At 32.6% G+C, this 27,923-nt stretch overlaps 1 protein-coding gene across 1 annotated transcript in view; it reads right to left on the bottom strand.

Annotated features, from left to right (window-relative positions):
- LOC129806152 (serine/threonine-protein kinase meng-po) overlaps positions 1-19,821 on the bottom strand; it is a 45,346-nt gene extending 25,525 nt beyond the window's left edge. The window contains exon 1 of the mRNA XM_055854528.1: positions 19,105-19,821. Coding sequence (XP_055710503.1) covers positions 19,105-19,138 — 34 coding nt within the window. The 5' untranslated portion in view covers positions 19,139-19,821. The remainder of the gene's footprint in view (positions 1-19,104) is intronic.
- Positions 19,822-27,923: the final 8,102 nt, after the last annotated feature.

The following is a 27,923-nucleotide window of genomic DNA, read 5'->3' as shown; positions in this document are numbered from 1 at the left end:
CTCCTCAAATTTCTGTCCCTCTTGCAACCACTATAATTCCCGGGCGGAAGTTTAGCCAGGGAAATGGCTTCTGAAATTCACCGTGGTAAAACTTTACCACCCACGCGAGAGTGCTAAAAATTTTTATTTGACCATAAACACCCCCACATAAAATTCCCAATTGAGAAGCATACACATTTGAAGTTTGCAAGAATGGAAATATTTTAGCTCTCTAAAGTCACCCAGTTTAGAGTGTGATTTATGACAATTTAGAAGTAAATTAAATTTTTTATCACACAACTTTTGCAGAGTTTTTTTTCAATGTTCTTTTTATGAAGGAACATCGTTAATTTTCTTTTCTGATAAATTGGTAATGAATAATAAATTTAAGATGAAACGCATGTGTAAGTTACAAGAGTAATTCTTTGATATTTATTTTATGGTGCGTTTTTTCTGCAACATCATATTTTTCTAGAGACATGGTATAATTAATAAAATCTGCGAAATATTTGATCTTTTGGTTGAACAAGCCTAACAAAGAATATTTGGATTTTTTTCACTAATTACCAGGCGCCTCCACTTGCATTCGCAATTTTTAGTGCTTTGTGTCAGTGAAATTTTTATGTTCAACTTAATTATGTCTCGACAGAATTCCTTTATCTAACAGTAACAGACATCCAGTCCATCCTCTGAAGATATTTGATTAATTTATTTGGCTCTTTATAGACACAATTTGGAAAACAAAGTTAATATGCTCAATGACCAGGCGTCTCCACTTGCATTTAAACAACGATTACGGCAAATTAGAATTACTAGTTTTTCTCAAATTATATGTCAAGGCTTCCCAATTGATTTTCAAGTCTATCTCTGTCTCTAGGTATAAGAATTTTGGTGAAATATATCAAAATAAGGTAAAAATCTTAAATACCTGGCGGCCCCATGTAGTCTCAAACTCTACAATCTTTTAAGTATTGAAAAATATCATGATTTTATTATAAATAATAAAGATTTTTTGTTTTAATAGTTAAATACATTTTTCAAACTTGTTTTGTCAATTTTTACAATCTATTAACAAGTTTTAATAATGAAATTTGCAATGTGTACAATAAACCAGGCGCCTCCACTCGTACCTGTTCAACTTTCTGATTAAATAAATATATAAAATAAAATTTTCATACAAATAAGACTAACACAAGTAGCACCAATTGTAGTTGCCTATCTCGACTCATTCTAATTTAAAAATTAAAATTTGCAATGGCATAGGGGGAACTGGGGCAGTAGTAATCTGGGGTAGTTGTAAACACTGTGATTTTTTTAATTAATTTTAAGACTCCAGAGGATAAAACCCATAAGCATTTATAGATACCATGGGGATGTATGTCCACAGGTAAATTGGTCAATAAAATCCTAATATACTTTAAAAATAAAAATCATTTTCCTGAAAATGTTGATATTTCGATTATTTTGATCATTTGGATTTCCACCTGGAAATTAAAAATTGTGTAAAATAATCGAAATGTAGCAATACCAGTTCTTTCCTACATCTTTTAGGATTATATTAATGCATTTACTAGAGAAATTGAGATTCTCATTATTTCAAAAGAATTAATAATTGGTCAGAAAACAGCATTTGGGGTAGATGTAATCAGGCAATTTCAATTTCACAAAATGAGTAGGTAAAAGAGCGGGAAATTGACCTTCATGCGAAATATCTATAATTCATAGATTACGAAAAAAATTGGTGGCGCTGTGTTCAATAAAAAGTCTCATGATGTCAAAATATGGGGAAAATCTATTGAAAAATGTCTTTGATATGCATGCTTTTAGTTTTTTTTGCTATTTTAATTATTCTTTGTAAAAAGTGTCGTGATTTTTTGAAAAATATACAGTCTTTATATATCTCTTAAGTAATTAAAATAATCGAAAGTGGTGCAAAGTTAATTTCAAGGGTGGGAAAAAAGGTGTTTACTTCCTCCCCAGAAAGTGGTTACTTCTACCCCAGGTATTTTGTGAAAAGAGAAAAATGCACAGGGACACAAATTTAATTTTTATGGAAAACTCAATTGTTTTCCAGCATCCGCATTACCCTCGACGAATTGCCTATACCCAAGGGTAAAATATGAGCTAAGAAATATTTTCCAAAAAATCACGGTGTCCTTGGAAAATCACCTCAAATTCGCATGTATCGAAAATGATTACATGTGCCCCAGTCTCCCCTATTCCGCAATAAACTTTGAATTTTATTGCACCAGGCGTCTCCACCTGCAACTTTTGATTTTAAATCCTCGAAAAATTTACAGAAAAACAGAAAAAAAAACAACTTTATAACATTAACTATTCCACTGCGGCACACAATTACCTCTTCTCAAGTTTTTCCAATTTTTTTTTTATTATTTGCAAATAAAATCAAACCAAAAATAAAACGAAATTGCAAGTCAATCAGACGTTTCCTCTGAGACTTCCGCTAGTTATTAATTGATAAACATTTCTAAATTTTCTCACAGACTGATTAGGAGCCCTGTAGTTATCTATCTGAGCATGTTTTATCTTAATATTAAGGACACTGTAGCAAATTCACTGATTATATCCTGTCTTGCATCATTGGAGCCATAAGAACAGCCCCTACTGCTGCTCCGGAGGTTATGTTACGCTTGGCTTCACTTATGCTTTATATGAAAGCGGAGGCGGGTACGGCAGCATATATACTGCATTCAGTAAGAATCGCTTCTCTTACGATTGAGAGCCTTCCATGTCGACCAAGACTAGAAGACATGGAAGTCTTTCAATCGTTTGAGAAGCGGCGTTGCGCTTTCGATTGACAACAGGCAATTCATCGAATGTGATATCCTGTGACTGTGGGGTTAACCAAACCACCCCCTTGTATGTTTGTCCGTTGTCCCCTGCCTCATGCGAAACAGTGGATTTGATGTTGGCAAGTCCGTTTGCCATTAGCCTGGCTCGTTTTTGGGAAAGACAAACTTAATTTTAGGACTCGATACGATTAATAATAGTAGAAACACGGAAGGTTGGCTGCCACCCCATAAACCTTCCAGAAATAGTAGAACAGACTTTATGTTACTGCTCCAAAATTTTAAGACAGAAAATTAAGATCTTTAAGAAAGGATTGGAGCCAGGCCAGGTTTGTTAGGGAATACATAAGGGGCTGAAATAGACTCGGCTGATCCTCGAAAATATTTAGCTTGTAAAATTTCGCAGTAAAGATTTATGCCAAACTGTCATACACTATGGGCTTAAGTTCATCAATTAGAGGTCACTCGCAAAGATTTCCTTCATCTAATTCTTTACTGTCAAAGCTTAGAGGTTAAATATTTTCGAGGATCAGTCTGATGGCCTAGACACACTTACGACTTAAGCCGAGAGACGACTTAGTGGAAAATTATGGAAATGTAGTTTAATCATTATTTCAAATATAATTACGCTAAGCCGTCTCTCGGCTAATCCTCTGGTCTGTCGAGGCCCTGAGTCTTTCTGGGACTTAAGGTGTCTGCAGCTCACAGAACTAAATATGCTCCCTATTCATCTATCAATCCTGACCTTCTAATGAGGATGATTTCCAATTAGAGGAGAGATTTTGCCTCAAAAGAATTTTAAATCTATGCTTTTAGAACTTGAACTCGGTGGATCGGCGCCTCTTTGCCGGAATACTACAGTATTTCAGGCTGAGGACACAGCAATCCTGGTTGGAGTACGGAGTCTGATAGAGGCCGGTATTTCTGACAGGAGAATGGATATATTTTCTGATAGCAGAGCTACCATTTATTGAGAAACATAGGAAAAATTTAGTCATTACGAAGCTTGGGATCGTATAAGGCTTGGGCACTTTCACGTACTTTTGGGTAAAGCAGTGCTCTCTTGGGAAGAACTACCAAAAGTGAAACCGGCCTGTATAATTGAATTTATCCGGAAGACTGGCTGGTTCAGTAGTCAAAACCTCTAAACTAAGGGGCTCTAATGGACGGGGATGCATAATGGGCTTATGCTGAAGCCTGAGTGCAGACGGAGAGCTAAAAGGGACATGGATGAAGCTGTTCGCCTAATCTAATCTACGTGGTTTGTTAAGAATATATTCAAAGAGACCTGCTAATTCGATGTACCAGGCGTCCCCACTTGCAATTTCATGTTTAATTAGTAATTTTGGGGTCATTTAAGAACTTTTAAAAGTAAATATTCTTGTAAATTTAGTACTGGGACCTATCCTGTTTCATTACAGTCTCTATCTTAAACAAGATCTTCAGTTTTCTGCAGTAAATATTGACTTATTGCTTGTAATAACCAGGCGTCTCCACTGTCTTTCTACCCTTTCTACTCTCTTGAATAATACCTTCTCAATTTTATAAACAAAACTTTCCACATATAAAGCTCAGATAACTTTCAAGACTAATTCTTGGTAGTGAAACCAAACTTTATCATCCGTACTAAAAGTTGGCTGAAAATTTGTAAATACCAGGCGTCTCCATTTGCATTTATTTAAAAGTTATTAGTCCAAAGTTCAGAAACTCTTTCTCAAATTACGGAAACAAGACATGTGATTTTGATGACGAAGCACCTCTATTTGCGTTAGTAAGTTTATGAAGACTTCAAAAATAACCCAAACAATAAACCTGAAAAAAAAGAAATCTCATAGAACCCGGCGCCTCCACTTGCAAATTCAAAGTCAATTAATACAATGAGATGAGCAATTAATATTCTAATATTTCTTGTTTTTTTTTGCCACAAAATCAGAAAAAAATATGAAATGGAATTTTTCGAGGATGAAAAACCAGACTTCCTCTCCTTGTAATTGAGTACAATTTCCGGGAAAATTTCTCCTCTTTCCCATTAATTGTGCAAGAATTCTTGCCTGGTGAAAAAGAGAAAGGTCAGACAGTTGTGTGCGTAAGCGAATGATGGTGAAAATTTCCATCGTAAATTGTACCCCCTTGGCATCTCACATAAAAAGTAGGCAAAAAAAAAGAGTGGCCAGTAGGAGAAAAAAAATAGTAAAAACTATTGAGTTGACGCACTAAGAAAACTCACACAGCCACAGAGTCTCCTCCTGTCGTGTTTTGATTCCTCCTATTCTTAGTTCAATTTTATTTTTGAACATCAACAAAATATATATACAGCAATTTTCACAACGTCTTTTCCATTCTGTTTCACTCGCACAACCGGTGCCTTTTCCTTGTGGTATCTCTTTCCATCCATTTTGAAATATTCAAAAGTTCAATATCAAGAAATGGATTCGTGCGTGAAAGAGCTATACATTTGCATACATTCATGTACTTTTTTATTTTTTCCTGTCTTGGCTCACGGTAGAAGAAGAAAAATAAAATCAAAATGTAGGAAAGACAGTGTTGGACTGATGAAAATGTATGGGGTTTGGCTTGGTGGAAGGATAAAAATAAAAATAAAATTGGGGAAAATTGTTGGTCAGGTTGTTTTCACATAAATATTTCATATAATCTTTCTGTCTTGCTTTTGGGTTTGCTTCTTCGTGCGGGAAATGTCCATGAAAATGCTGTGTTGTCGCATCAGAGAAAGGAAAAGCTCTATTCGTTATTATACTGGGCCCTTAATACCAAATCCTTTTCCAGTGGCAAATTTTTCTGTGTCCTTCTTCAAATATCTCCATGCACGAGAGAGGTGAACTTCTAACACTATTTATAGATCGCACTTGTTACCACAGCGTTGTTTAAATACATCACAATTGTATTTATACACTTTTATTTACATAGAATTTATCAAAAACAAATTGGAAATATAATAAATTACAGGAACTTATTACTTGTCTAAACAAATTGCGTTTAAAAACAGCCAATTTTTAGAGTTGAATAAAAATCAATAGAGATTGGAAAGTTTGGAGATTATGTTTTAAAATATTCTTTAACATTAGCGCCATCTACGGTACGTATTTGAAAGCTCGCATATTCAGGAGAGTTTGATATTTATAAGAATCCTTCATTCAAACGGAAACTTAATCAAATTCTAAAATTGAAATTCAGAGGAAAGAATACAATTTTTTTAGGTTATATTCTGAAAAGAAAGTACCTTTTATTGGTGTTTTAGAGAAAATTAAACGTTCTGGAATTTATATGTAGCGTCTTTCCATATAACTTTCTATAATTACTAAATTGTGATCGAGCATGAAAGTTTTAAAAGAGAAAATACAAATCGCTCCTTGGAAATTACAAGAGGTCAACTCACTTTTTTGCGATTTCGAGATCGTTATAAGTCATTAAATTTCGTTATTAGAAAAGTTTTTCAAAATTTTAATCTTTTTGATTACTTGCATAATTTTGTTTGAAGTAAAGAGGCACAAAATTTATATTCATCGTTCAAATTTTTGTGAAAAAGGGGACTAACTCAAGCAAGTTGATCCATTGTCATTCTAATTTCAGCAAAATTTGCACATCATTTAGAACGACAAGAAGCTAAGTCATTAAAAAACATATTTTGAAAGGTAAAAATATAAAAGTTCCTATGTTTATATTAGTGCTTATACAAATAGAAAGGAAATAAATTGAGATACATTTACACAAAGTTGAATCTTTCATGCTGTCTCCTGAAAAAATGACCGAAAATTAGTTAGCCCCTTATAATTTCCAAGAAGCGAAATGATAAAACAGTTTGAGGTTATGTTAAAGCTTTAATAAAGAAAACAAAGGGTATTTGTCGACCTAGGCATAGATATCAACTGCCAATCATCCTGAATATTCCCCGGAGAATATTAGTAATATTTTACTAATTTTTTTTTTTATAAAATTCCAAACACAAACTAAAAATAATGATATTTCAACACTTTGAGGTTATGTCACAAATATTCTTCCGATCATACAAAAACTTTGTAACATTTTGGTTAAGTTTAATAACTCTAAAAACAATTTATATTCTACAATAATATTCATTGCAATTCGAAACTCAGCTAAAATTACAATTTATTGTAGAATTGATATGGAAAATTTTTAAATTTTAACATTTTAAGGTTAAGCTTCAAAAATCATTCTTGCAACCTTTTTTACATTTTTGGAGAAGCTGGAGTGTTTTAAGGTGAATTATAACGCAAAATAATACTTATTCAATTTCTAAAATAAATAATACTAAGAGTTGTGAATCTTAATAATAGAATAGATTTTTTTAGGTTATGTTAAAATGCCACTTACGATGCCCTGAGAAAGCTTAAATCATCAAAGGTGTTGTTGAATTTATCAAAGAACTTGAATCAAAAGTTGAATTTAGATTATGAAATTAAGATAAGGATAATTTTGAAGATTAAGATTAAACTATGAATCATGAATCCCAATAATAGAATACATTTTTTTAGGTTATGTTAAAATGCTACTTACGATACCCTGAGAAAGCTTAAATCATCAAAAGTGTTCTTAAATTTATGAAAGAACTTGAATCAAAAAGCTAAAAAGTGCCAAAATTTAGATTATGAAATTAAGATAAAGACAATTTTTAAGGTTAAGGTTAAATTATGAATCATGACAATCACACATTGTCCATTCTGGAACTTTGATGTATTCAATGTTGAACCCAACAACATTTCCCATACGAATCATGAATTAATCAAACGTGAAGTTAAGTTTTTTTGTACAAGAAAGTTCACAAAAAGTGCTAGTTGATATTGTAACCCATGGAATATTCCAGCTTTTAGGTTATGTTAAAAGTATTTTTGCAGGTTAATAGGTGTTTTCCGTATTCTAGTAAAACTTAAATATTCCAAATGCCCACAATTCTCCTTTATACTCAACATGATTCAAGAAAAGATCTAACAAAAGTTTTGGAAGAAAAATTGAGGTTATGGTATAATTTTCCTACAGCTCAATCATTCTAATTAATCATCACTTTGAGGTTATGTTAAAAGTATTTTTGCAGGTTAATAGGTGTTTTCCGTATTCTAGTAAAACTTAAATATTCCAAATGCCCACAATTCTCCTTTATACTCAACATGATTCAAGGAAAGATCTAACAAAAAATTTGGAAGAAAAATTGAGGTTATGGTATAATTTTCCTACAGCTCAATCATTCTAATTAATATAAACCATTTAATAATAAATATACACATTAATCCCAGACTAAATGTTCTAAACATGAAATGTTTAATCAAATTGTAAGGAAGTTTTTGGGCTTTAAGGTTATGATTTCTATTTGAATTCCCTTAGGATCTTAAAACCTCTTAACATTCTCCTAAAATCACATTTATAAGGAAGAGTTTTTAAGTTTAAAATCACCTGAATTATAAATCTAAAGAAGATTCAGGAGATTGTTACATTTCAATTATAAACGGATTTTCAAGGGTTATATTCAGCATAACCTAACTTTGCAGACTAAATTAATAGCTAAGCAGGAGCAGGTTTTGTATTTTATTTATTCTGTACTCCAATAAAATTTAAACGCTTTTCCCAGTTCCCGAAGGTCTCAAAATTCTAAAGAGCAAGTTTCTTTATTAGTTTTTGTAAGCCTAATAGTTCACTTATCTTCAAAACTCCAATCCTAACTTCAATTTTTCCAAAAGAAAAAACGTGATTGATAAGAAATTAGACCAGTTAAGCCATATGATTAAGTCTTAGGTCTTAAGCCCGTATAACGGTACTTAGAAGAAGGTTCTGATTGCAAAAATCGATTAAAATTTAATTTTGTGTAATTTATATTGTACAAAAATCGTGTAACCTAATACCACTCCTTGTTACCATACAGAAGCTTTTTTCTTTTCTTATTTCCAAGTCTCTTCAGGCGCTATAAAGAGGACCTTTCAGGGGGGAAAATTTGTTTACTAGCAATTACCAAAATGGCATTTTGATTGAAAGGCTCTCTCTCTCTCGGTGTATTTCCTTGGTTGCCAAGCTGCTAATCCAAATCAATAATATTTACCAAAATCTTTCGAAAATTGTCGCGGGTGTTTCCGCGAGACATAAACAATTGGACACTTAACAAGTATACCCAAGATTGCGTGGGTGGGTGCAAAAGACACAGGCACGAGGTGAAAAATGTTGCTGTTGGCACAATGTCTCAACCGATGCATGTCCCAATGACGTCAGCAATCGAAAGGTTAATGGCACTTAAATCTCACAATTTCCCCGCAGAATTTCACCCAAGATTCCATCATTTTCCATCACGGAAAATCTGTAAGCCAGACGTTTGATTGGACACACTGAAGGACAATTTTGGCCATGGTAACATCCCAAAAAGCAATATATAAAAATCTCATTGGGAAGACTCTTAAAAAGTATCTCGAAAACTCTTCACGGAAAATGTTTCCGTTTCATAGAGAAAGAGAATGAAAAAAAAAGAATTATAATGATTTCCTCACTCATCCCACACAACTCGGAACTTAATTGAATGAGAAAAATGCTTTTTGTACGAAGACCAATCTCACACTTGTAATTCAGACACAAAATTCAATTATCATCCCATTGAATATTTTTTTTTCTATTCCTCGACATCGATGTTTATTTTTAGCTAAAATTTGCAAAAATGGGATGATGCCGAAGGATGGGGTCTGCTGTGATAAGAGAATTGCTTTTGGGGATGGTAAATACAGGGTGAAGTCGGTATTATTTAAATTTAAGGACGTAATGAAGAATAATTGAATTTTTACTATACAGTCAGGAACGTCATAAAGATCCTAATAAGTAATTAAAAACAATTGAAGTAAGAAAACTTAAAATGAGAGAAATGGAAGATTATTAATGACTAAAGTTATTGGCGATTGCAGCGCCACTATTTGAAATCTATTGTATCCTAAATGATCTGAAAAGTTTCATCTAATAAATTATTTCTTCTAGTTGTTATAGGTTATGTTAAGCATAACCTTACATTTGAAATTCTTAATTCTTATCTTTTGAGTTTTTTTGTTCTAATCAGTGAACTGTAACAAATATAGCAAATATAAATCAGTTAGAGAAATTAAGGAAATTCGATTAAAGGTTGTTCTCAATTTTCAGATCTATTTTTTTTTAATCATTTCTGTTAGTAAAAATAAATTCTAGTACCCAACATTAATGCAATTACTATAAAACTGCAAAACTGGACAATATGATAGGCCCAAGTACCACTAAAAATCGATTTGAGTTCATAATGACTCCAGCATACCTTTTAGCGCTGTATAATTTCATAAAATCAAAATTTGCGTTCTTTCTTCCTTAAAAGCTTTGCATATGTCTATCCCACTCTTTCGCACTCTTCTTCTTCTTATTATTTTGATCAGCATACCGAAAAAGTGGGATAGACTTATGCAAATCTTTTCAAAACGAAAGGATCACAAATTTTGATTTCATGAAATTATTTCGATCTAAAAGGTCTGTCGAAGCCTTGAATTGCAAAACTAAAACCGATTAAACGCTATATCTAGTGCATTGAGATTATGTTTTTAGTACTGGTTTTCATTAGTCTATTTTTTATTTTTTCTTTGGTGTTATGTTTATAGATTTTAGTATTGGAAGACTACATAGGCCAATAATGCTTTTTTAATACTTTTTATTTAATATTTTTAATATTTACGTTCTTTTAGGTTATGTTATAAGAATATAGAGGTTAGATATTCAATATTTCTCTCAATTTAGAGGCAATCAGTCGATTCTTGTGAAAAATCCTGAAAATTATTTTTCTTTGTGCAACTATTTATATGCGGATTTAATTATTTAAGCCTTTAAGGGTGTTCCCATTATTACAAGGTCAAAAAGGTCTATATTTTTATTGCTCAAATAGATAGATGAACTATCTGAGAATATATCATAGACATTTCAGAAGCCAATTCGAAGTATTTCCGACAATACAGAGACGAAAGCTTGGTCATTTCTTTCTCATCAAAAACGAATCACGAAAAACAGTTCATTTTTGGCCTGACTTAAGCCCTTGACACACTTACGACTTAAGCCGAGAGACAGATTAGTGAAAAATGACAGAAATGTGGTTTAACCATTATTTCGAATACAATTACTCTAAGCCGTCTCTCGGTTAATCTTCACGTCTGTCAAGGCCCTTAGGGTAACCGCCTTAAAGATAAGAGGGTTTAAATTGGAGTCAGACTCTTTTCTCCGCCTCTTAAGAGGAAAATATAGCTTTAGATAATCATAGAAAAAATTTTTAGATCATCCGTAATTCAATTGTCCTTAAAAAGTTAACGTCTTATGGTTCACTAAATTATCCAATCGGAAGATTATAAATTCAAGATATTTTTGAGGATTCAACAAAAAAAATGTAAATCGTAAAAGGAGAATTATGACAGATTTTTTTTGGTAATATTTTAACCGTTTTGAGGTTATGTTCCTAATATCGTGTGTTTTTAGACAAAAAATATCTAGCTGAAAAGAATTATAGCAGACTGTAAGGATAAGGAGTATAATTTGTGTTTTGACAATAAGGCATACTAGAACTACTAATATCCAGTTTGCTTTTGTAAGGTTATGTCAACCATCCATCAAGTAAGACCATCTCGCGATGGTTATCACAAGAAACACATTTAAAGAAATTACAAAATTTTAATTTATTTAAAATTGCTTAGTCATATAAAATTAGTCATAGTCTTACTGATATTTCTTCTGAAGGTAAATTTAAATTAAATTTGCTGTGTAAGTTAAAGATTAAGAGATTATATTTTTTTTAATATAATAACCTAAGGTGTTGTATTGCATTTATTTGCCTTTATGTATTTTGACAATAGCCCCCCATATCATGTATCCATAAAATATATAAACTAACCATAAAATGTATTAAACTTAAACTAAAATAAGTAAAATGCTTTGAGGTTATGTATTTTTAGTACTTTGAGGTTATGCTCTAAGCATTTTTTTTATTTAATTTATCAAAACTTCTAAAAAAGTTTTAAAATATTGAATAAGAAATATCTAGAACTGAAATAATATTCTGTGGAATTATGTTCCTCGTACTTTGAGGTCATGCTACACTTATCATCGTAAGATTCTTTAACACTCTGCTTTATAAAATTAAAATAAATCTAAACTAAAAACCTCCTGTTATACCTAAATATTTAATGTTTAATTAAGAAATAGTTTTAAAACAGTGTACAGAAAAGAATATTTTTTTAAAATTATTCCTAAATGTTTGTACTTTTTCACAAACATTGTTCGTAACATGATCATTTGACGAGCATTTTTTGTAATTTTACAGACATTTGCTCGTAAATGTTCGTAAACACACAAAAATGTTCGTAAAATTTTGTCATTTGTTCGTAAATATTTGCCAAATAAACAAAAATATTTTTTGAGTGTTTACGAACATTTACAAATGAATTGTTGTAAAACTACAAAAAATGCTCGTTCAACGATCATGTTACGAATAATGTTTGTGAAAAAGTAAAAATTTTTACGAACTTGTTTGTGGGTTATGCCATTTACGAGCATTTCGTAAGTCTCAATAGGAATTAAAAAGACTTTTATGAACAAGTTTGTACTTGTTCGGAAAAATTTTTATTTGCGTGCTACAAACATTGTTTATTATACAAGGGGTAACTCATTTCGGGGAACTCGAGCCAATCTGGCTGTGGAACCCATGCATTTTTTTCAGGAAATCCGGGGAACCCATACATTTCTTTGGGAACTCGAGCCAATCTGATTGATTATGAGTTACCCCTTGTTATTATATAATCACTTAACAAACCGTAAATGTTCTAAAATACATAGGACAGTTCAGTGCTGTATTTCGACCGTGTATGTATATTAGCTGAAGTCAAAGTGGGAAATTCGGTCTATTCTTTTGTTCTTTAATTAAGCAAAATAAAATCAAATTGAAGAACAAAAGATTAGACCGATTTTCCCACTTTGACTTCAGGTAAATCGTGTAACCCACTACAAAGTTCGTAAAAATTTGTATTTGTTTCACAAACATTGTTCGTTATCTGATTATTTAATAAATATTTGTTCGTGAATGTTCGAAAACACGCAGAAAAGTGTTCGTAAAACTTTGTCACTTGTTAGTAAAGTTTTGTAAAACAAACAAAAATGTAGGAACAAATGTTTGTAAAAGAAGAAATCATCTTCGTCAGAAGAAAATGTTACGAAAATGTTTGTGAAAAATACAAACTTTTTATTGGGTTACACGATTTAAAAGAATTTTGCAAGTCATCAGTAGGAATTGACGAACTTTTACGAACTGTGCAGTTTCACCCTGTAACATGGACACATTACTGGCACAAATATAGGCATTTCTCTTGGCATTTCTTTAATTTGCATGATAGATCTTTCAGTAAATTGCTCCTCGAAATGTTTAATTCATGAAGATTTCTTTCTTGTTTGGTAATGTCTGTAGGAGAATTATCAATGAATAATGGTAACTACTGAGAGTGGCTGTAAATATTATTTTCCAGCAACTCAAAATAATCAATTGTCTTCGCGTTTCTCAAATAAATAAAATAAATTGGTAAGGTATTTGCTGGGAGTCATAAAGTGTTAAGAATATATTCTGTTAAATGGTGTGTTCGTGTTGTAATTTGGGGAGGCATAATGTTCGTATTAAAAGTGATTTTCCTAATTGAATTGTGTATTGGTTTGGTACAGCAGTTGGAACATTTTACCATGATTCTGAGAAAAGAAAGGCGTGTGTTCTGACGCGATTTTTGCGCCAAAGACGTGAGCATGACTTAAAAATAATGAAAATTGTGTAATAAACCCATGAAAGTGCTTTATGATTCTCTTCCGCATCTTTGATGACTTTTTGAGACTTCTTCTATAATTTCTATTTTCCGGAATTTTCCCTTTTGTCTTTCCCAAGGAGACTTGGGGCAGCAGGACATTTGAGCTTTTGAGGGGACTTGAGATGAAAAATTGCGTATTGAATTTATATGGAAGAAATTTGTGCATGATAGATGAGAGAGTAAGCTTGGAGGATATGGAAGGATATCTTTTTCCTTATGCTAAGGGATGTTTTGGAGCGATCTTTGAGTTCTCAAGTGTTTGTGAAAAATCCCTAAAGCAGATATAGGGTGTTCTGTTCATCCTAACGACCGATATAATTCAATAATACGATGAAGCGGTGCGAAAAGATGAAAATTACTGTGTTGGTGGATCATAGAGATGTTTTTTCTCAAATGGATTTTTTTTTTCAATGTGATAATTTGGAGTGTGACAAAAAAGTTTCTCTTCGGACCAGAAGATGAAGAAAAAGAAAGAAAAAGTTACGACAGACAGCTGCAATTTGTAATAAAAGAGGCGTAAAAGCTCTCTTTGACTCATACCGTTTTCTTTTTTTTTCTTGTTTTCTTACTTTTGTGTAAACTAAAAGAAAAGAACTTTTCCCTCCAAAAGACTCCAAGAAATGACAAAAAAGTTGTTATCCTTAAAATAGTGCTTTCTCGAGAGATAGCTCAGAGAGACGTGGAGTGATCTCATGTTCACAGATGCGTGTCCTAATTATTCATGGGTACGTTAAATTCCTTTCTCACTCATAAATTCGACAGCAATTAAAATTTTCATCTTTTTGGCCAAGAGACCACGTCGCCAAAACAAGAGAAGCTTATTTAATTTGATATAATTTTAATTTTACATCCACCACTGTGCTATATATAGACCCAAAAAACCATATAAATAGAACAAACTGTTCTCAATTTAGATATCTTTAGGCGGTGTGTTGTTAAATTTGGACACTCTCGATGGGAAAAATTCTACAACACACGCAAATTATTCTCGCACCCAAAAGCCTCAAACAACGCAGCACGACGCAAATGTCAGCGAGGTCTTTTTCCCAATATTTTCTCAACCGACTTTTCAGCCGCATTTTCCCCCTTTTTTTTCGTTCTCTCCCAAAACTTGAAAAATCTGCTTGATCATTTATCGAAGGAGCAAAAATCTTCCCCCCAAGCAAGAACATCAAGAGAATAATTGAATTTGAAGCAGAAAAATCCAGACAGTTGCTTTTCCTCTCAATCACTTCCTTTCATGCGATTACCGCGGAAAATCCTCTTTGCAAGGCTCTCTCTCTACAATTTTTTCTTCTAAGTCTTTTGCAATGTCACCAGTAAATCCTCTTTTGCTTTCATGTTGCATGGACAATTGCAAAAAAAAAATTTACGACGCATTTTTGTTTGGGTTTTTTTTTTCAGCAGAACATTTTCCAACTGTATCAGCTTATGTGATAAAAATCCATAAATCACTCTTTTAGAGAATTTTGTGACACACTTTTTCACAAAAGAATGAAAACTCTTTTGATAGAGTCTGTAGAATGGTTGTAAAATGTACATAAGAACGCTTTTTGCGTCGGAGTTGAAGGTAAATTAAATATAAAGTAATAAATATTTGTCTTAGGAAAATATTGAGCAGTGGAGGCGCATGGTACTCACCAGGCGCCCCCACTTACATTTCAATTTAGGGTTTACCCTGCTCAAATTCCAGAAATTTAAAGCAGTTTTTCTGGTAATTTCACAATAAATGAATGAATTAATGAAAATAAAAATTATAAATTATTAGTGCTTAGAAAAAATTAATTACAAAAAAATTGTGAACTACCTTTTCGGTTTAAACTTTAAGCTTTAACCCTTTAACGACGAGACACATTTTATGGACCGAAAATCTACAATAAAAATTAAACCGATAAACAAAATCAATGAAACATTTCACATCTGACTTTGGAAAATCCAACAGAATCTGATTCAGTGCATTTTTTACCTTTACGAGTGATAGGGACAAACATAGCCCAAAAAATTTAAATCAATTTTCTGACAATACCAATGAATAATAATTTTCATTTTAATGGAAAATATTATGTATGAATATTGTAGTTTCTTTTTCCAGAACGGCTTTGCTTAAAAAAATGGAAGTATAAAAAATAATTAGGATCATTTTTCAATATGAGAATTTAAAAATTCCTCATTTTTAAGCTTGAAAATAGTTGGAGACTTGCAAAAAATATCCTAGATTCCGTCAACCTTCTGCTTTGCAATTACATACAAACATAAGAAAAAAATAATTTTAGGTAGTCAGGAAAAATTATTTGCTTTATGGGACACCGGTGTCCCAATCGTCCTTAAAGGGTTAAGGAGTTACGTGGCTCACAAACACTAAAAACAGCATTAGGGGAAACTGGGGCAACAGTAAACACGGAATAGTTGTGAATACTGCAATTTTTTAGTTAAATATTAGACTTTAGGGGACGAAACCTATATGAAACTTTTTCCTCTTTAGTTTTAATGTGCCTTACTTTTTCTCTTTGTTTTTTCATTGTTTTTATTTTTTTTTATTATAATTTTTCTTAATTTAACCTGCCACAAATTTGTAAGAGAGAACCACCCTATTTTGTGTGCTATCAGTAAATTGAATTGAATTGAATTCATATATGTGGAGCTCAGAGGCAAAATGGCACATATCCTATGGCTAAAGCATAGGATATGTGCCATTTTGCCTCTGAACTACACATATAATATAAGGATCCCAGTCCACTGCAAAAATGATCGCCATAAGTCCGAGTAGTGTAGGCATAAATATCAGTGTTTCGTGCTACCTAATTTTTACTACTACCCCAGTCTCCCCTACACACTTTTTAAAATATAGGGGAAAGTGAGGCACCTTCAAATAAGGGCTTGGGATATTTACTACTAATTATTCCTCTTCTTCCCGAAGGTACGAAGCCACAGCAATAATAAATGAAAGAATAAAGTACAACATTTAACACTTTAAAGGCGAGTGGGACACTGGTCGGTGTCCCAAAACGAAAACTATTTTTTCTGACTTTTTATTAAGAAGACAAAATAACTTTCTTTAATCAGAAAAATTGTTTTTGTATTTAGGAGAACGGTATCGGTATCACACTCTTCCCTCAAGGATTAAAACTATATTTTCTGAAATTTTCATTCGAAAATTTTAAAAATTCTGCCGTTGACAAGTAATTTTCGGAGATGGGAAAAATCAGAATTTCCTAAGGTGAGACTTCTTTTCTCGACGCTCACCGATTCCCATTATTAGTATAGTAGATTATTTTGTAAAATGGGGCTACATTGTTATACGATATTTTGCGTATTTTTACACTGAGAAAACTCCGAAAAAGTTAAAATAACATTCCGGAAATGTTAATTTTACCCTGCAATATTGATCCAAAATCGGTGTAAATATTACCCTTTTAGGTGTATTGTGGGTTAAAGTTACCCTTTTTCATGTTAATGGAATGTCTACGAATTTGAGTTGATTTCATTTTATACAAATTTGTTCCTGAAATTTGGAACAGAATTTGTTGCACTTGACTGTTTTGTTCCCACTGTCAAGAACAAATTGGTACATTTTTTATAACAATATTATTCCTACATCTTTAACATATTTGTTCCAAAAAATTTCGGTGTCAGTGGACGAGGTAATTTTTGGAACGAAACTGTTACTCATATGGAAATCTTTTTGTTCCCATTGTCGGGAACAAATTCGTGTAAAAGATTTCGCCTTACAGTTAAGACCTATACTTCAGTCGAGATGGATTTCGGTGGCGAAAGTTCATAAGGAACATCAAATAAAAATCAAATCATATGCGAGTGCCGGCAGCAGGAGAAGGGAAGCTCGAATTAAAAAAGTGAAACCATGTAGCATGAAAATTGCTACAGATTTGGCGTCCTCTTCACTTCGGTGACGGGTGACTCAGTGTGAGAGGAGGGATACTAGACGAGCTATTTTTTGGAACAAATTTGTTACTAATATTGGGTATCTTTTTGTTTCTCCTAGAAGGTACAAATTTATTCCAAAAATTTTCGGTGTCCGTGGACGAGCTACATTTTGGAATAACTAGAAGGGAACCGGAATTCGTCGGGGGAATGGCGTCACTCTTGGAAAAACGAAAAATCCTCTCCAAAGCCTCTCGAATTCCGGTTTCCTTCTAGTAAATTTCCCTAACGTCGGTTTTCAATACAAAGTTTTGGAATAAGTTCGTTACTAATATTGATTATCTTTTTGAGTCTCGTAAAATGAACAAGATTGTGCCAAAAATTATATACAGACATATATATATATATATATATATATATACAATATAGACAGAAATTGATGGGAATTTCGTCAAATCATTATTTTGATTATAATTACGTTAAGCCGTCTCTCGTCTTAAATCTTAAATGTGTCTAGGGCATTACATATGAAATTGAACATACTACAAAGTTATATTATCAAAAATACATTTTAAAATTAAACTCATTGTTCTAAAGAAGCATTAAACTTTCAATGGAACTGGTATTTATATCATCACCAATAAAAGCTTCTTATTTGTGGCACACGATAGAAAATATGAACAAGTGTTTTTGATCATCAGAGTGTAAAGTGTGGACAACATTATGACATGTCTAAAAATATCTTAAACTAATCGTCTATAAAAAGAATAACTTTCAAAATTGTTTTTTCTACAATAGAAAAACTATTATGGGTATTGAAAAAAACAAAAATCAATTTTTGGGAGGCAATTAGTTGGAAAATCTAGAACGCAGAAACATAAAATGATTTGTATTGAAAAGCCTGAATAGAGAGAAAATCAATATAATAGCACTAAAATAGTTAAATCCTCTGATGAATTTCCATCAAAATTTTCTCCGGTAAGCTTGCTGTTCGATGTTGAGCATTAATTACAAATGGAAATAATAAGGGAGAGTCTGTGATGCTTTTTGTGGGAAAATTGCAAATTGAAAATGCTCTGTTTTGTCGGTGAGGGGGCGGGGAGGAGGTGGAAAATTTATTAGCAAAAGCCCTCGTGTTATTAAGAAGCAGTGACACATTTTAATCCTGGGGACATGTTCAAAAAAGGATAAAGAGAAAGTTAATTGGAAATTATAAATTTCTCACTCTTTGAGGTTGTTTATTTATAAAGATGAAGGAAAAATAGATGGAAAGTAAATTGCGAATGAAAGAGACACAGTCAATTTATTTGGACTTGTGCGTGTGAAAATTATTATTAAGTGCGCCGGAGTTATATATTTTGTTAAAAAAGAGCTTTTCTCTCTCCTCAAGCTTCCCTGCAAAAGTTTTTTGGTTGGTTGGCAAAATTTTACCCACCCACTGCCTAAAGCTCGCATCGTAAATTGCAGACAATTCGTGTGTAATCCACTTCTCTTCAGCACTTTAATACCTCCACAATCAATGTTTATATAGTATAATTTGGTTTAATTTCTCTCGTGATCTTTTTTATTTAATTCTATTAATATAAACTCACCGAAAAATAGAAATCCTCTCAGCCAATACAGCATAAAAAGTCCAAGAGTATTATTCTGTGATGTGGAACAAGTCTCTCTTCTGATTCTCTTGCAGAAAATGCACTTGGAGAGTCTGAAGTTTTTCCTTTTATTTTCTGTTTTCTTTATTTAAAAAATCCTGGGTGGAAAATAATAATGATGGGGAGTTCCTTCTGTTTCACGTTGAGAAATAGAGACAGAGATTATAGAAGATTCACGATGATAAACTCGCGAACAACAGAAAAGAACTTCACAGTAAATAAAGTCACATTCTCAATTACTTCCTTCGTGCCTCTCTACCTTCCTTCAAACATGATTTAATCCTTTTTTCTTCCTCAATGTCCCCAGTCACACTTTTAAACACTCAACCGAGATATTCTCAAGCACAGATTGAAGATAAAAGTTTACTAGTTCCACAGATTGATGTCAATTTTCATTGGGAGTCATATCACTGTAATCTCTATCCCATTGATTTATGCAAATATCCCACATCGATAATCCCAATAAGGTATAGGGATTAAGTCTCACTCTCAAGAAATTGTAGGAAAACACTTCAACCAGATTTATCAAAAAATCGCTGATAGAGTGAGACGAGTAAAATGATATATCAACAAGAAATTGATTGTCGAAGAGAGAAATAAATGTGAATGGATGAAAAATAAGTAACTTTACAGTGAAACACACGTTCGACGAATGTTACAGAAATACCACAACTCCTTCTTTATATCCTGCACAGAAATTTTCCATACAACACACACATACAGCCACAATCAGGTGGGAAAAAGAGGGAAAGCCTTATCACTGTTGCTCCTAAAACATGGGGAAATTGTTTGGGAAAAACCAAAGAGAGAAAAAGAGAGACATTTTCCGAAAGCAAAATGTGAGATAAAGTTGAAAGATGAACGTGAGGAAGCGAGAAAAACTGACAATTACAGTAGCAGTTCAGAAAATTCATTCAATTGACGAGCAGATTGATCGCACTGGAGGCGCCTGGTTGCACCAGGCGACCTCACTGCATCATGCACTTCTACCTTCATCTAATTTTATTTATTAAATATTTTTCCACGAGATTCGATTGATGTCGGTTAATGGTGCTATTCCAATGAAAAATGACCATGTTTTTGTTTGAGAATTTTACTGTTCTTAAGCGCTTCTACTTTATCGACTTTTCTCTGCGTTGGTTCCTGTCACGACTGCTTGGTGATTTTAGAACACAACGAGGACTGAGGAAAACAGTCGAGACACAAACCAACACAAAGAAGAATCGGTAATGCAGAAGCCCTTCAGAACAGGAAAGTTCTAAAGAAAACATAATCATTTTTCATTGGAATAGCATCGTTATAAGGGCTTCAGACCTGAGCCTTAGCCATATAGCTTAACTTTCCTTGGAATTGGCAGGGGCCCATCAAGCCTAATAAAAAGTAAAGCTATTTTTCACTTTTCCTTCTAAAAATTTTGCAGCTATTGCACCGCTACTTAAACAAATTTGCTCGTAGTTCTTGTATAATTTTGGCGAACATTATGAAATATGTATTTTTAGATAGCTTTTAATGCACAATTTTTGAAATATATCAGACTGATAAGTCAACTCTCTTTAGGAAAAAACTTGCCAATAGTCTTCAGTGCCTCTAAGCAAAAACGTATGGAAAAATGAAATGTCGAGAGGCCCCTGGAATTAGATTATTAATGACAAATGCCCTACTACATTCTCAAAAAGCAATAATAAAAGGTCGGTATTTAAGATTTTGAGATCGTCGGGAACTGGACTAAACCTCTAGTCTGAAGACCGTTTTACGCTTGACAAAGTCCCTCATCATAAGTTGTGAAGCTAATTACTTGAATTTTTAATTTAAAAGCAATTAAAAAAGGGGTGGCAAAGCGTTCTAGATTTTACGAAGTGTTTGATATAGTGACTTATGCCCTTTACACATTCACGACTTAAGCCGAGAGACGGCTTAACGTAATTTTAATCAAAGTAATTCTTTGACTGTCCCATCAGTTTCTCACTAACTCAACCGGACGGATTAGTCAAACACTTTAGGTTTAAGTCTTAAGTGTGTCTAGGGCATAGGTATAGCATCCTCGAAGGTACTTTCGTATTCACGTATGACAATGCCACAAAAATTACAGAATCTCCCTACAGAACATAACTACCACCTAAACGCCACCTAAAACTAAGTAAGTAAGTAAGTTATCGTTTCTGTACTAAAATGTAAAGTTTACTCAATTTCTGTGAGGTCTAAAAATCCATTTTTAGTACTAATCAAAACGATGCCAAATATATTAAATAAATTATTATATATAAATAATATTGATGTAATCCCTTCGTTAGTACCAATTTGTACTAAACCAGGCACAATTAATTTTAGAACTTTTTAGTACAATTCCAATAAAAGGATATGACCATGTCATGTAAAATAATCCTGAATCAAAATTAATTTACACTTTTTTTTTAAAAGTCTTAACTTACTTCACAAATCTACTTAGAAAAGAATTTAAATATGAATTTTATATTTTTTATATGTAATTTGTTTTTATATATTGTGTTCTAAATAAATATCGGCAATACAAGAAAATAACTAAATAAGAGATACATTTTAAAGGATATTTCTAAAATCTGAGTAACATCAAATACTAGCAGTATTGTATTAAATATTTAAGTACATGGAAGAGAATCAAATGCCGAAACTTGCCATTTTTTAGTACAAATATTTTGGCGTTTAGATCAACAATTGCCGTAACTTTTCATCTTCTGTATTAGCAACTGTTGTATAGTTTTTGTATTCCCATGTTGTTACATAATTACAAAGTATCTTGAAAAATAATGCGCTAAGAACTGCCCGTGTAGGTGCTTATTATTTAAAATAATACAAATTTAAAATTAAAATTTTTAGGTATTGCTAATAATATTGGTAAAGTTCCTTTTATTATTTATTTTGAAACTCCTTTAATTTAAAATTTTTAGTTTTAGGAGATTTTTAAATATTGGCTTCAGCAGAATGGTAAGTATTTTGGTAAAATAGTAAGCAAAAAAATCAAAAATGGAAGTAAATAATGCAAATTTGGTAAATAAAAATAAAAATTGGTAAGTAAAAACTCAAAATTGGTAAGTAAAACATCAAAATTGGTAAGTAAAAATTTAAAATTGGTAAGTAAAAAATCAAAATTGTTAAGTAAAATATGGTAAGTAAATAAATTAAATATGATAAGCAAAGAAATCAAAAACGGTAAGTAAAAAGATCTAGAATGGTAAGTAAGAAAATTTAAAATGGTAAGTCAAAAGAAAACAACAAAATTGATAGGTAAAGAAATTAAAAATGTTAAAATTGTTCACTGTTAATACAAAGGAAAATTTTCTGTGTTTAGGAATTTATCAATAACGCCCTTTGGGGTAAAGGGAAATTTTCTGTGTTTTGGGAAGTTATTAGTTTCGTCCTTTGGGAAAAAAGGAAATTTTCTGTGTTTTGGGAAGTTATTAGTTTCGCCCTTTGGGCAAAGGAAAATTTTCTCTGTTTTGGGAAGTTATTAGTTTCGTTCTTTGGGGAAAAAGAAATTTTCTGTGTTTTGGGAAGTTATTAGTTTCGCCCTTTGGGCAAAGGAAAATTTTCTGTGTTTTGGGAAGTTATATTAGTTTCGTCCTTTGGGGCAAAGGGAAATTTTCTGTGTTTTGGGAAGTTATTAGTTTTGGCTCTTTGGGGCAAAGGGAAATTTTCTGTGTTTTGGGAATGTATGAGTTTCGCTCTTTGGGGTAAAGGGAAATTTTCTGTTTTGGGAAGTTATTAGTTTCGCTCTTTGGGGCAAAGGGAAATTTTCTGTGTTTTTTCTAGCATCAGCTGATTTCGATGATGGTCGATGAAACTTCGAACTTTGTTCTTTCTTTTTAAAGAATATTGTCTCATAGAACGTAAAAAACATAAGCAAAAATTGTTTTGGTGCGATGATTTTTTTAAAAATATTTTTTCCACGTGCAAAAAAGCAATGACAATGTAGAAAAAAACCCAGTCTGTTCGCTGTGATTATGTGACAGTACCTGAGTGACAGATCGGCAGATCGGCGCCAATTAGTCTCCAGGATCGGAATAATGAACCGTTAGTTAGGCATGTTTACATATATTATTATCTCCGATTATCACATAATAATTCCCATATTAGATGATTTTATCATGAATTTTTATGTAATAAAACATCCATTTGTCGAGTCTAAGCTCCAATTTATGAATTTTGAACAAGAATTATATTACATTAAGCTTTAAAGCCCTTGTGTAAATAATGTGTAACTGTAAGATGTTTGCAATTCCTCTCTTCCAAGATAAGAAGGAAAACACACAATAAGTTTTGCTCATTTAGTTCCTTTAGCAAGAGTATCTCTTCATGTTGAACAAGAGGCTCAATTGCACCACAAAACTGAAATTTCTGCTCCAGGAAGCCCTATAAAATCCCAGAATGAGTCCCTTGATGATGAAAAAATCTCCTGAATTCCCATGAGATCGTGCTTCTTGAGCCACAAACTGTAAATGTTGCCACAACAAGAGCTTGCGTGCGCAAAAGATTTTCACCGAGTTTGCCAGGCGAAAGATGTATTTGTGAAAATTGGGAAAATTTCTGTATTGGTGAAAATGTGTGAGCCATGTGAATTTTTCCATGACGTTGTGTGCGTATTGACGTCATAGTCAATGACATCGAGAGAAAGAGAGTGAGTCTGGTCGGATGATTATTTCCTTTACTCATTCTCCAACCCCTTTCAGGGGATTTAAGCACATACCCCAGCTATGTACAATCACTTTACAACTCCGCAGTATTTTCCCAACCCCTTGCAGACTTCCATATCTTCGCGGCAAAATTGCTTTGCCGGTTTTGCAGAGGCTCTATGCCCATTTAAGAGACCCCCCATGGATGAATTAACATTTGGAGAAACCGGATAGAGCCATAAAGTCATTGAGAAATGGGTGTTCTCTAGGAGTCTTTAAGGCAAACACTAACTGAATCCCGCCAAGAATAATCACACTGATTTGTGGAAGTATAGAGAACATATTTCCGCAACAATATCAGGAGGGGATTTTCACCCAAAAAAAAATTATCTTTTTTCATGCCAAATGATTTTGCCATCATGAAAAAATTCCACCCACCCGAATTATGACATTTTCAGCTTTTTGGCTTGGAAGACCTGTCTCTTGAAGTCTTCTCAACGATTTCTTCTGAAATGTTGGTGATAACACTGTCAACATTCACAGAAAGACATTTTTATATCAAACTTTATTTTCATTTGATTAGAATATCTACAAATATGTTTTCAACGATGATTTTTTATTTCACAAAGTTGCGATATTTTTTGGCGAATTTTTTTCACACTCACTAAAATTAAAAACACCTTGTGGAATAAATTAGCGCTGTTTAAAAATATTTTTTATTGCCTTTTTATCAGACAACTATCAATCATAAAGTTAATGACGCTGTCAACTCAATTAATTTATGGAATACTATTCCAATAATATTTTGGGTTTCCAGCAGAGTTGCAGGACTTTTCTAAACTAGATTAACAATGAGAGATTAGAAATTTCACTTTCAATTGGTAGAGACCTTAATGGTACACTGAGAGAAATCCGAAAAAGTTAAAATAACATTCCGGAAATGTTAATTTTACCCAGCGTTATTGATCCAAAATCGGTGTAAATATTACCCTTTTTAGGTGTATTAGTGGTTAAACTTACTCTTTTTCATGTTAATTTTACCCTTAAAAAGGTGTAAAATTAACATGAAAAAATGTTGATATATTTTTAAAGTGTTAAAGTTATGAGGAAAAAAAGTGAATCGCACCCTCTTTTTTTTCTCAGTGTATGCTTTAAGAGCAAAGCCGTGTCGTCGACGAATGTCGCCATAACTTGATCAGATTTTGGAATATCTTCAATAAAAATTTGGTAGAGGACAGGCCCAAGAACACTGCTCTGAGAAACGCCAGATACAATGCCATGTTCATTCGAAACTGCGGTTTTGTGTCTCACTCTAAATGTTCTGTTATCCAAGTAGGACTTAAAAAATACATAGTGCTCATGAAGAAGAAGGTGCTGAATTTTTACGAGCAATCCCTCGTGCCATACTTTATCAAACGCTTGTGCAATATCCAGAAAACCTGCACTACAAAACTTTTTTTCTTCAAGAGATGACTGGATTTCTGCAACGACTCTGTGGACTTGTTCTACAGTGAAATGATCCGATCTGCAACCAAACTGATGATCCGGGATAATCTTGATTTTTGTGAGTAGAGTTAAGGCTTAAATTTTCTCGAAATAAGTTTCTCGCATACTTTAGAAAGAATTGGAAGCAGGCTGATTGGGCGATAGGATGCGACTCTTGTATATTATCTTTGCCAGGTTTTGGAACCATATTGATGGTAGTTTTTTCCAAGCAGATGGGAAATATCCTATCCTCAATATTGCATTAATTATATAGGTGAAAAGTCTAACACATGGGGGGCATTTTTTTTAACATCATTCCATTTATGAGATCGTGACCAGGAACTTTTTTAGGGTTAATTTCCTTTCGAATCACGGATGATACTTCTGAAACCTTAATTACGCGTGAAGTATTCTGATAGCCTGAGTGAAATCGGTTTAAATCAGTTGTGAATTGGTAATGAACCGGTTATAAACCGATAAGTAATTTTAAAGCATAGTGGTGATTGCAACTAAAGCACACTTTTAAAATCAAACAAATAAAAATAATTAAATTATTGTTATTCTCCGCCATTTTCTTCTATTTACTTCTGAAGAGATCTGAAATAATTTCATTATTGCAACAATTTCAACAAAATATTATTACAACAAATAACTTTTCCAGAAACTCTTATTCCCACGTGAGGGCACTGTTTTCCGCCACGAGTGGCGCTGTGAACTGTTCTCATTCTGTTCCTATATCTTAATATCAATTTAAAATAGAAATTCTAGTGAGAAGTATAACTACTGTGACAAGGAATAAAATATTGTAGGGTAACATTTAAAAGCAAAGGCCGTATAATAATGGAATAACGCTTCTAATCTAAGGATTGTCACTAATGAAATTTTTCAAAATTTTTCACATTTGACAAAAAAAAGTATAGTACACAAAATATGGCAAATCTACACAAATATTAATGAAGAGTTGTAAATTAAAAATTATGGATTGGGCTACAGATTATTATTGTTTATTCAATATTATTAGTTTCCATTTAGCTCCACTACCAAAATTTCGATTTTATTAATTTTATTTCTTCTATCTATGTGATCTTTGTCCTGCAACTCTGTTTAAACGGTTTAGACTGTGGTTATGCAATAAAGTGTATGATTTATTCAGCATCCACATGTTTTGCTTTTCATGTAGAAGAGCACTAAATACTACTAATTCCAAATAATGCGAATTGTGACTTATGAATTTTGACAAAATATTAGCATCTTGGAAATCAAAGAGATTTAATGCACTCAATTTATCCACCTCAGATGCACTTCTAATCTTAACAATTAATCATCAAGCCAAAAGTGAAAATGATTTAATTTTCTCACATTAACACTCATTAAATTTATTTCCAGTGAATTGCCTTTGCAAAGTGGCTGCTAAATGGCATTTTCGCACATTGATTCTCAGGGTCTAGACCTAGAGCAGTATTTGGGGATTTTATGCGATGCGGGAAAACAATAGTAAAACTTCTTGAAGGTAAATTGGCGTACCATAAATTTCAAATTGGTTTATTTGTCTCTCTGCGGGATGAGCCACAAGAAATGCAAATTTTCATGTATACTTTGGCTGTTAGTGTCTCAAATTGATGCTGAAAATTAATTATGCGAGGAATATGTGTAAATTTGTGCAGCATTGACAACATATCCTCCACTTTCGGCACTCCATTGGCGAGATGATTAATTGCTTGTAAGTTTGTGAATGAAGGTCTTTTCCTCAAATTTATTATTGCTCTCTTGAAAACAGGGAAATATAATCTCTCTTTATGCACAGTGTTTAGCAGAATTAGATTATCTCATGTCTGAATTTTCTCTGATTTTCAGCTCAATTTTTACCATTTACATTTATTTTACGTAAATTACTAATGCTTTTTCGTTACATTTTGAATCGATAATTTGTATAGCGGAGTTCACAGGACGATAAGTTCTTGTGATGATTCCCAGATGTCGCAGTAATTCACAATTTCTTTTAAGTGAAAACCCGGCAGACCATACATTGTACACACACATTATGGTACTCGTAGCTATCATCAGTACGGCTATGCAGTCCACACATGGGACTAATACGACTTTGTGCCGAGTTTTGAGGTTTTTATCGCCTAAACTAAATAAAAGTCTATCAGAAAATTACTTTTTCGGTCTTTACTGTTTGCTCACTATTTCATATTTATATTAAAGTAATTTGTTTTTTTTTTAATAGAAAAATAAAACCAAATAAGGAAAGAGCACCAGCGATCGGCAATGTTCCTCGGATCGTCAGGTTATTACCATATTGTTGCACCAAGAAAAGATTGTAAAGAATTTCAGCTAAAAAGACTTCGATAATTCTGTAGCACAATCTGATTTATTATACAAAAATTTCACCCTTTTATACAAAAATCACTCTCCCCTTTCACATAAAAATTCTATTTGCGTCATTACCCAAAAATTTCAATTCTTGATTGCGACGGAAAAAATGTGCTAACCGATGCTGATACAGAGTGTGAATATTCTGGAGTAATTGACTTTACTCGTACAATTATTCTCTATTGCCTTGTCTATTGCCCAAATTATACATCATTTTTAAATGCTAATTTCTCGTAAACTACTGGACCAAAT

The sequence above is a fragment of the Phlebotomus papatasi genome, chromosome 3, assembly GCF_024763615.1.
Source record: "Phlebotomus papatasi isolate M1 chromosome 3, Ppap_2.1, whole genome shotgun sequence".
NCBI classification, from domain to species: Eukaryota; Metazoa; Arthropoda; class Insecta; order Diptera; family Psychodidae; genus Phlebotomus; species Phlebotomus papatasi.
The sequence above is the reverse complement of the archived record's forward strand: the minus strand, read 5'-3'. Positions and strand labels throughout refer to the sequence as shown.